General features: G+C 40.2%; 1 protein-coding gene across 1 annotated transcript; it reads left to right on the forward strand.

Moving 5' to 3' along the window:
• Positions 1-1,307: 1,307 nt before the first annotated feature.
• SLC51B (solute carrier family 51 subunit beta) lies at positions 1,308-9,810 on the forward strand. The gene is made up of 3 exons (XM_036769649.1): positions 1,308-1,419; positions 5,083-5,173; positions 9,449-9,810. Exons 1-3 carry the CDS (start codon positions 1,323-1,325, stop codon positions 9,672-9,674), a joined length of 414 nt encoding a protein of 137 aa, XP_036625544.1. The 5' UTR covers positions 1,308-1,322; the 3' UTR covers positions 9,675-9,810.
• The last annotated feature ends 25 nt before the right edge of the window (positions 9,811-9,835 follow it).

A 9,835-nucleotide genomic window follows, 5' to 3' on the forward strand; every position in this document is an offset into this window, starting at 1 on the left:
AGGAGGAAAGGGAGGAGGAGAAGGTGTTATTAGAAAAGATGACCCTTTGAGTGGAGATAAGCAAGGTCAGGGAGATTCAGCCCCACTACTTTAGATTGGGAAAAGGGAAAGTCTTATTTGGTCAAACTCTGCCCTCCACAGAGACACCTGCTGGTTACAGTTAGATTTTGCAGGTGTGTTTTCAAATATCCCTGTGTGGTAGGTTCAACTCTGATGAGCCCTTATCTGCTTCTGGGGTCCATCAGAAGGGGAAGCTTGGAAAGGGCCCATGATGGTAAGCTAAACGTAAATTCCAATCTGTGAACGGAATCATAGAACCCTAAATTTTTTAAATTGGGAAGGACCTTAAAGGTTTGCCCAGTCTTTCCGTTTTATAGATGAGGATGCTGAGGCTCAGAGAGATGAGGGATTTAGAACTTCAGATGCCTCAATTCCCAGACTGTTAATCATTCTACTTAGAAGGTACAAAAATTTTTCTTTAAATTGCTTTTTAAGATTGTACAATTTTAAAATGCGTTAGTTTACATGTTGACAGCATGAGTGTGCTTCATGAGGTGCCTTCAGATATTGTTTTCATTCATGTCCAACTCTTCATGACCCCATTTGGGGTTTTCTTGGCAAAGATGTTGGAGTGGTTGGCTATTTCCTTCTCCAGCTCATTTTACAGATGAGGAAACTGAGGCAAACAAACAGGATTAAGTGACTTTCCCAGGGTCACTCAGCTGGTAAGTGTCTAAGGCTAGATTTGAACTCAGGTCTCTGACTCCAAGTCTAGCACTCTACTACTCCACCTAGCTAACTGAATTGAACAGCTTCCTTTATATAGGGAACACATATCACTCAAACTGGCCATCTACCCCAAAACTGGCATTTAGATTAGATACCTGGAAAGCCAAATACCTACTTTTGCTGAATACACAGTCCATTTCAGGACCGGGTTTGCTTTGAAATCCTTCTGCTAAGATTGATTTTAGAGCGCTTTTTATTAACCTGGTTCCTCCAGAGCCCTGCAAGGAAGCAGCAACTAGAAAAGGAATCAGGCTCAAAGCAAGTAAGAGTTGGTGAAATTCACGGTGAGACCTACCTCTTTGTTGTTCTTGTTACTTCCTGTCCAGGTTCCTGCTCCTGGAAGCCAGATGCCTCAGTCCTACGATATTTAGATGGAAGAGTGGGAAGATTTCAGGAACCAACTCACAAAGCTATTCTCTCTCTCTAGCAGTCTTGGCCTCTTGTAGGCAAACCTTCGGGGCTTTCATCTCTGCTCTGAGTGGCCCATTGGGCAACAGGGAGGCCAGAGGGATCCACATCAGGAACATATCAACATGGCCAGTGGTGATGGACAGCTCAGGCCCCAGCCTGGGCCAGGCTTGTCGGAAAAAGAGCTGGAGCGAATGTTGTGGTTTTACCGGACGGAGGATGGTGAGTTCTCTGCTTAGACTCAGAAGGGAAAATTTCAGGGACTGATTAGGTCAAATTTCTACGACAATCAAGAGGCAGGGGAAAAACCAAACTTTGTTTTACATTGGACCCAGATGGTGCTTAATGAATGAACATTTAGTAATTGCAATCATTGTTAGATCCAAGATGGCTATCTCTTGTACCAGCAAGTCAAAGCAGCCCTGGGAAAAACTGTGAAGTAGGCAAAACAAACCTTTAGCAGCGTCCCCACCTATCTGCCAATCAACAAGTCAATAAACATTTATTAAGTACTTACTATGTGCTCAGTTGGGGCAGCTAGGTGATGCAGTAGATAGAGCACCAGGCCTGGAGTCAGGAAGATCTGAGTTCAAATCCAGTATCTTTGCCAAGAAAACCCTACATAGGGTCATGAAGAGTCAGACGTGACTGAATGACTGAACAACGACAACAAATGTGCTAGGCTGGGGATAAAAAAACAAAAACACAGTTCCTGCCCTTGAGGAGCTTACAGTCTCATAGGGGAGACAACATATAGACAAATATATACAAAGCAAGTTATATATAGGATAAACAGGAAATAATTAACAGAAGGAAGGTAATAGAATTGTGAGGGGTTGGGGGAGGCTTCCTGTAGAAGGTAGGATTTTGGTTGGGACTCAAAGGAAGCCAAAGCCAGGAAGGTCTACAGTCAGAGCCCAAGAGGGAGAGCATTCCAGGCATGGAGGACAGCCAGAGAAAATGCCCAGAGCAGTTCCTGGCCTCTCCATTCTGCCCCTTAGAGTGCCCTCTAACTTCTGCCAATGATACCCGCTCCTCACTCAATGTCTTCATATTCTGTCCCTAACCCTCTTAACAAAATCTACTCTCAAGACAGGATCTAAGGCTCACTCTTACTAATGAATTAGTCATTGATATTAGCTGAGGTATCATCCCTCCTAGGGCAATAGACATTTGAACAGGAATCAAAGCTTTAAGATAAGATAGTATTGATTTTAGATAAAAAGAATAAATAGTCCCCTAGAGCAGGTGTTCTTAACCTGAGGTTCAGTGAACTGGTTTAAAAAAAAAAGATTTTGATGACTGTATTTCAATATAATTGGTTGCCTTTGTAATTCTATCTATGCATTTACAACCAGTATTCTGAGAAGGAGGTCATAAGCTTCACCAGACTGTCGAAGTATCTGCGATAGAAAAGGTTAAGAACCCCTGATGGAGTTATACTTTCAATTAATCATCTAATGAGTGAGTGAGGGATTTATTTAGGCAATGGAAACATGAAAGCATGTCTTCTCAGTCACCTCCCTCTTGTTTTTTTTTAAATAGTATTTTTCCCCAATGACACGTAAAAACAATTTTTAATTAAAAATTTTGAGTTTCAAATTTTTCCCTCCCTCTCTCACCTTCCCCCTCCTTAAGACAGTAAGCAACTTGATATGGGTTATATATATGCAATCATGTAAAACATATTTTCATATTAGTCATGTTGTGAAAGGAGAAATAGACTAAAAGAAAAAAACATGAAAAAAGTGAAAAATCGTATTTTTCAATTTGCATTTAGATTCCATCTGTTCTTCCTCTGGATGCAGATAGCATTTTTCATCATGGGTCATTTGGAATTGTATCATTTTATTGCTGAGAATACCTAAGTCATTTACAATTGGTCATTGTATAATATTGCATATGTACAATATTTGCTTGAGGACCATTTAAAAAAATTCGTAGTATATACGTGTGTGTGAATTTCATAAATACCCTATGGCACACCTGGTAGGGACAGAGCTTCCCACACTCACTGATGAAATTTAATAAATAGGTGCATATGTCAAAGCATCATAAGGTAGGAAGCCTGTCTTACTGGGGCTATACATGTAAGGAATTGCAAACTACCTGGGCTCAAGTGGGTTCCAGTGTGGGAGAAGGAAAAAAAAAAGGAGAGGGATGTCCATGGTGGGTGGGGGGGTGGTGAGAAAAGGGTCCCAAGGCGAGGGCAGCCTTAATGACGGCCACAGAGGAACCCCACTAGGATGAGCTCAGATTTTCAAAGTTCACCAGTGAGGTCTTCCTGATACTTTGCAGTCTTGCCCCACAGAATAGTGGTTGGGAAACCACATGCTAAAATGTATTAAGAGAATAACGTTTAAAAATTGTTACCTTCAACTCATGATGAAACATGCTGTTCACTGTCAGAGAAGTGATAGATTCAGATTTCAAATCTGAACAAAATGCAAATTGAGGTGTATATATACGTATATGTATGCATATATACACACATGTACCCATGTACATGCTCATATATAAAACAATGTGCATATATACACAGGGATATGCATATATACATGTATGTACATGAATGTATATATGTGTATGTATATTATATATCTATAGGACATGGCCAGTATAGGAATTAGCTTTGTTTGATACATACGTACATATTTGTGATGGGTTTTGTTTTTCTTGATTTCTCAGTGAATGAGGGAGGGGGAGGTGAGAGTGAGATAATTTGGAACTGAAAATAAAAAATATTGAATTTCAAAAACCATTAGGCTCAGAAGAAGCAATCAGAAACAGAAATCTGCTGTGAGAATAACCACATAATGCCAAACAGGAAATATATTCTTGTTTTATTTGAGCCTCTATCTCTCTCCAAACGTGGAATGAAAATTAAATAAAGACAATGAAAACACATCCTCATCATTTCCTCTGAGGGCAGAAACCAAAGGGAATGAGTTTCTAATAATGATTCTGTCACCATAGGGAAGAGCTCAGTTTTCCCACCTATTAATGGGGACAATACCACCTGCCTCTCTGTCTGAGGGACTTATAAAAATAAACCTATTCATTTCCATAAAACTCTGACATCCTTGGAAACAAGACGAGTTCCTTAGGACAGGGATAAGGCCATAGGTAGGCATTCTGGAAGGTGGGGCATATTCAATTGGGAACGGGCAATATAAGCTATGGCCCTCCTGTGCTTAGTTGGGATAGATTTTGGTCTTAGGAGGTGAGAAAGTTGAGGAACACAAAGTTGGAAAGGGGGCAAGGTGGAGAAAGCAGGTATTGGAGCCATTGGGAAAGATGGCAGTCCATAGGTGATAACCACAAGTAACTGAACAGGACAGGATGAATTTTAAAAGAAGATATGTGATTGCTGAGTGACGGTGGCAGAGGAAGGATTTAGAAGTGGCAATGAGGAGCAGGGAGTATGCCAATTCCCTCTCCTGACCCTATATAAAAGAAGGTGAGAGAAAAAGCAACTAATCTGAGGGGAAAATGCTAACAAATTTGTTTCCAGGAGAAAACTAAGTTTCAGTGAGTACTTGGATATGGAAGGAATATGTGAGTTAGAAATCAAGAATAAGGAGGAAGAAGTATCTTTTCCCTCCCTTACCCCATCTCATCAATGTCAGCACCTAGACAAAGCCTTAGCTGCCCATGCTGGTTCAAAATCTGGACAGGGATTTGTTTCTCCCATCAGGCTAGGAGTTCCCTGAGATTGAAGATGGTTCGTTCCTTCCTTAGCTTCCCTGCCCAGCAACCAGCAGTGAGTTGGATAGGAGTGGGGTTGACTGTCTGACAGACATGAAGTGTTGTTGTCTTAGGTCACAAACACCAGATCCTACTAAAAGATTGAGTAGCAAATGTTTGTATCTTTTCTTTCTACAGCAACACCATGGAATATTGCTGTCCTCGTCCTTTCATTTGCCACACTAGCCCTGAATGTCTTCCTTCTATGGAGAAATATTATGTCAAGAAGGTTAGAAAGTTATTTATTTAAGCTCTCTGGACATCTTTGAATAATGTGATTCTAATTTTGGTTTAAGAGGAATAAGGTGACTTTTCCTGGGAAAAATCTTATTCCGGACCCTGCTTGACCTTTCTTGGCTTCTGCCCATAATTTAGAACCGGGACTATGCTACCCTCAAAGACCTCTCAGGGCTCAACCTATAATAAATGAAATGCTGCCACCCATATTGCCCTTAGTTACAACCCCTGCAGCCCTGTAAGATGGGGGAGAGAGGAAAAGACTAAAGAGAAAAACTAGAATGTTTCCAAGATTATACTCACTATGACTTGTTCAAAATAGAATTCAGTGGAGACTCCTGGAAAATTTTAAAAATCACTACACTCCATAGCTTCATTAATAACCACTGGAGTTTAGTGACAAGTGATGTCATGGTAAGGCTATATAGTAACCCACTCATTCATTCAAAAGGTATTTTTTAAGAGTTGATTATGTAAAAGGTATTTTGCTCAGTGACAGGGGTGGAGGAGGCAGAATGAAAAGATAAGATGAGTTGGCCAGGGTCTTTTTCCCTAAAGAGCTGATCACCTGTTATGGACTCATCAATAGATGATGTTTAGATGCGTGTGGTGTGTTTAAAAAAAAAAAAAAGAATCCTAGACATGGAAACAAACACAAGAGAGCTGGGTTCAAAATCTCAACTCTGGAACTTGGTAGTTATATAACCACAGGCAAATTCTGGATCTGTAAAATGGAACCAGTACCCGTGGTATTTACCTAACAGGGTTGTTCTGAGGATGAAACAATAATGTTGAGAACTACTTAAATATCAATTATTAATTAACATCGTTATTAACTACTCAAAATAATTTTGCCATAAAGTCATTAATCGACCATCCAATCCAATAATTAAATTATTAAACATTTACTTGTGAATGGGGCATGGCTTATTAAATTCTACTATGATCGATAGTTAATCATTATAACCCTGCTATATTATTACACACCTCCTACTTTTGAACCTCCACAGGACTTTTTGACCTTCTCTTACTATTCTTTCACTTTCTATTTTGTGTCATTGTTTTATATACATACATACATATATATATATATATATATATATATATATATATATATATATATGTCTAATCTTTCATTCTATGTGAAACACTGCTCGCTCTTGTATTCCCCGCAGCATCTTATATGTAATGGAAACTCAGTAAATATTTGTTGAATGAATGTTAGGCTCTGCCTACCGGGGAAGGCACTGTCTATCAAATGCTCACCCCACTTTGCACCTGACGACACCAATGGATGCTCTAGGATGTCAGTAAGAGCTCTGAGGGCCTGTCGCAGGCTCTGTGGAAGCTGTTGGGACTTTCCCCTTCAGCTCTGCCCCTTGGGGGTGTAGGCCAAATTCTTGTTGGGTGGTCCATTAATTGGTTTCTAAGGTTCTTAGAGATGCTCAACCAGATCAAGACTTGATTCCCACTCTTCCCCCAGAAAACTAACAACAATGAAGCTAGTATTTATACAGCACTATGGAGTTTGTGAAGTGCTTTACCTCATCATCAACTCTATTATTATCCCCATTTTATAGCTGAGGAAATGGGCAGACAGAGGTTAAGAACAAAGGGATCAAGGGGCAGCTAGGTGGCGCAGTGAGTAGAGCACGGGCCCTGGAGTCAGGAGGACCTGAGTTCAAATTCGACCTCAGACACTTGACCCAATTACTACCTCTGTGTGACCTTGGGCAAGTCACTTAACCCCAATTGCCCTGCCTTTCCCCCTCCAAAAAAAAAAAAAGAACAAAGGGATCAGTCTTGTGATAAATACTGGGTCTGTAGTCCCAGCTGGGCCTTGCTTCCTGCTTCTGGGCTTCATCTCTTCAGGGCCACTTAGCTGCCATCTTAGTTCTAATCCATTAGGGTATGAGGGCAAGGACTTCACCCTGATAAGGGCAGGTTGAAGATTATTTACTTATAGCCACCACACCCAGCTAACAATATCTAGCCAAAGTTCTTTCTCTCTCTCTTCCTTCCTTCCTTCCCCCCTCCCTTCTTCCCTCCTTCTCTCCTTCTTTCTTTCTTTCTTTCTTCCTTCCTTCCTTCCTTCCTTCCTTCCTTCCTTTCTTTCTCTTTCTTTCTCTCTTTCTTTCTCTCTTTCTTTCTTCCTTCCTTCCTTCCTTCCTTTCTTTCTTTCTTTTTTATTTTCAGTTCTACATTCTCTCCCTCCCACTCCTCCTTCACCCATCGAGAATGCAAGAAATAAGATAACCACTAGTCATGTGAAGTTATACAAAGCATATTTCCATATTGACCAGGTTGCCAAAAAGAAAAAAAATGAAAAAAGTATGCTTCAGTCTGCACTGAATTTATCAATTCTCTCTCTGGAGGTGGACAGCATTTTTTATCATTAGTGCTTTGAAATTGTGGTAGCTCATTATATTGATCAGAGTAGCTAAGTCTTAATATGAAGTCTTTTATTTCCAACATTGATGTCTGGGTAGAGACTGTAGACTTCTGATCCACGCAATTATCTAATTTATGGTCAAATATTCCCCAAATCCTCTTTGGTCTAGTAGGAAAATGAATTTAAGTCAAAACACAAGGTAAACTAAGGAGGCACCTTCTAACCACCTGACCTATATTCCTACCTTTATTATGCAGATTTGTCCTCAGCAAACCCAATAAGGGAATAGGCAAGGTCATAAGCATTTATATATCACCTATTCTGTGTCAGGCATTGTGCTAAGGTTACAAATGTTATCTCATTTGATCCTCACAACTAGCCTGGGAGGTAGGTGTTATTATTATCTTCATTTTACAGTTGGGAAAATTGAGGCAATGGTTAAGTGACTTGCCCAAGGTCAAACAGCTCAGTGTCTGAGGGAAGGTCTTCTTGACTCCAGGCCCTGGGCTGTATCCACTGTGCCACCTAAGTATATCTTCTAACCACCAGAAAAATCTTGCCATCTTCCTAAAGGTATGTTGAGGAATAATTAGTGAGCTAGGTTATAGCATAGTATTTGTGTAGAAACTAGTGGCAGATGGCTAGAGAGGAAGGTTGGTTCCAGATTGTGACAAGAAGAATGCAAGGCTATGAGGCGAGGGGGAAAGGAGAAGAGATAAGTGTAAGAGAGAGGATTCAAACTTGGGTCTTCTTGACTCCAAGTCTAACACTGTATCCCAGAGGTTCCCAAACTTATTTGGCCTCCCACCCCCTTTTAAAAAAATTTACACAGCAACCTCCTGGAAATCTACTTTCTTTAACCCTTTAATTTTTTTAAAAAATTTCATCATTTCAAAAATATATAATTTTTTAAAAAATGACGCATCTTAAATTTAATGATTTATTGTGAATATGAGTTTTTTCCTGCTTTAAAATCTTGATGACACAATATTGCATCATGTAACCATATAGTATTGTATTGTAAACAAGTCATTACATACACATATTCCTGCCAATGCATCCTGAACTTCCTGACAATGCTCAACCAGCTTGCCTGCCAACACTTGCTTGTTAAGACCTGTCAGAGAACTTGGCCACTGATTGGTCGTGACTTGTACTTTGTGTCTTTATTTGGAAACTAATGTAATCATTACCACTTTAACTCTGTTACACAACAGATGAAACGTACTGGATTTTCAAAATTTTCTTCTCTTCTCTTCTTTCCTTCCATGGCAGCCATGTTTTTATTCAACACCCCCCAATTGCATCTGAGGCTATTACAGCCCCCAGGATCAGTCCAGCACATGCACCCCCAGGGGCAGTATCACCCACTTTGGGAACCTCTGCATCCACTACACTGCCTAGCTTTCCCTGTTGGCGATGGGAAGCCATTGAAAGTTTTTGAGCAGGGGACCAGTGTGGGTAAAATGAGATTTTAATAAAATTAGCTTGGCTATATATGACTTGTAAGACATTGAAGGGAGGAGGGACTCATAATTATAATAATTTGGACAAGTAATGAGGGCCTGGTCTACAGTATTAGCATTAGGAATGGAAAGGAAGGAATTGGTGAGAGAGACCTTTCAAAGAAGAATCTCTTGTTCTATCCCTGACGGTTCTCTACATCCCACCTGTTATTTTCTCTGCTGGAATACAAAATGTTCAGTTTACTCTTGAGGCCACTTATCTGACACAGCTAATCTGGAATCTCTACATATGTCAGACACCAAGCCCTCTGAGCTGATAACTTGAACATCCCCTAACCTCGGTGTCTGGAATCGGGGGATGAGTATTCAATCTCAGTTACTTGTCATTTCTTTTTTTTTTCCCTCTTAGAAATCAGAAGATGAATTCCCAGGATACACAAGCAGTAGAAACCAAATCCTCTCTTGAGACTGTAACCAACAAGGAGGACTCTGTGTCACAGAAGGATGATAACGGCTTGTATATTTTAAAGGAAAAATTGCTCTCCCCAAACCAAAATCCAGAAAAGGAAATTACTGAATTGAAAGAAATAGCCAGTATAGTTATTTCCCCAGAGTCACCAGAAGCTGAAATCTAGTGAGATTATGGAGAGCTGAAAAAATGAAAACCAGGGAAGTATTTTAAACACCAGGTGCCTGCTTGGTGGGTTAAGTTAAAACCACGGAAGTTCTGCCAAAGACATCACAATAGTCAAAGACATAAAGTAAACAGTAGCTATGGGCCAAATATTTTGTACTT

The sequence above is a fragment of the Trichosurus vulpecula genome, chromosome 8 (genome assembly GCF_011100635.1).
Source record: "Trichosurus vulpecula isolate mTriVul1 chromosome 8, mTriVul1.pri, whole genome shotgun sequence".
NCBI lineage: Eukaryota > Metazoa > Chordata > Mammalia > Diprotodontia > Phalangeridae > Trichosurus > Trichosurus vulpecula.

Coding starts and splice junctions, on each gene's coding strand:
- SLC51B (XM_036769649.1), top strand. CDS start 1,323: ATGGCCAGTGGTGATGGACAGCTCAGGCCCCAGCCTGGGCCAGGCTTG. Junction 1,420..5,082: donor GTTTTACCGGACGGAGGATG/GTGAGTTCTCTG, acceptor TTCTTTCTACAG/CAACACCATGGAATATTGCT. Junction 5,174..9,448: donor AGAAATATTATGTCAAGAAG/GTTAGAAAGTTA, acceptor TTTCCCTCTTAG/AAATCAGAAGATGAATTCCC.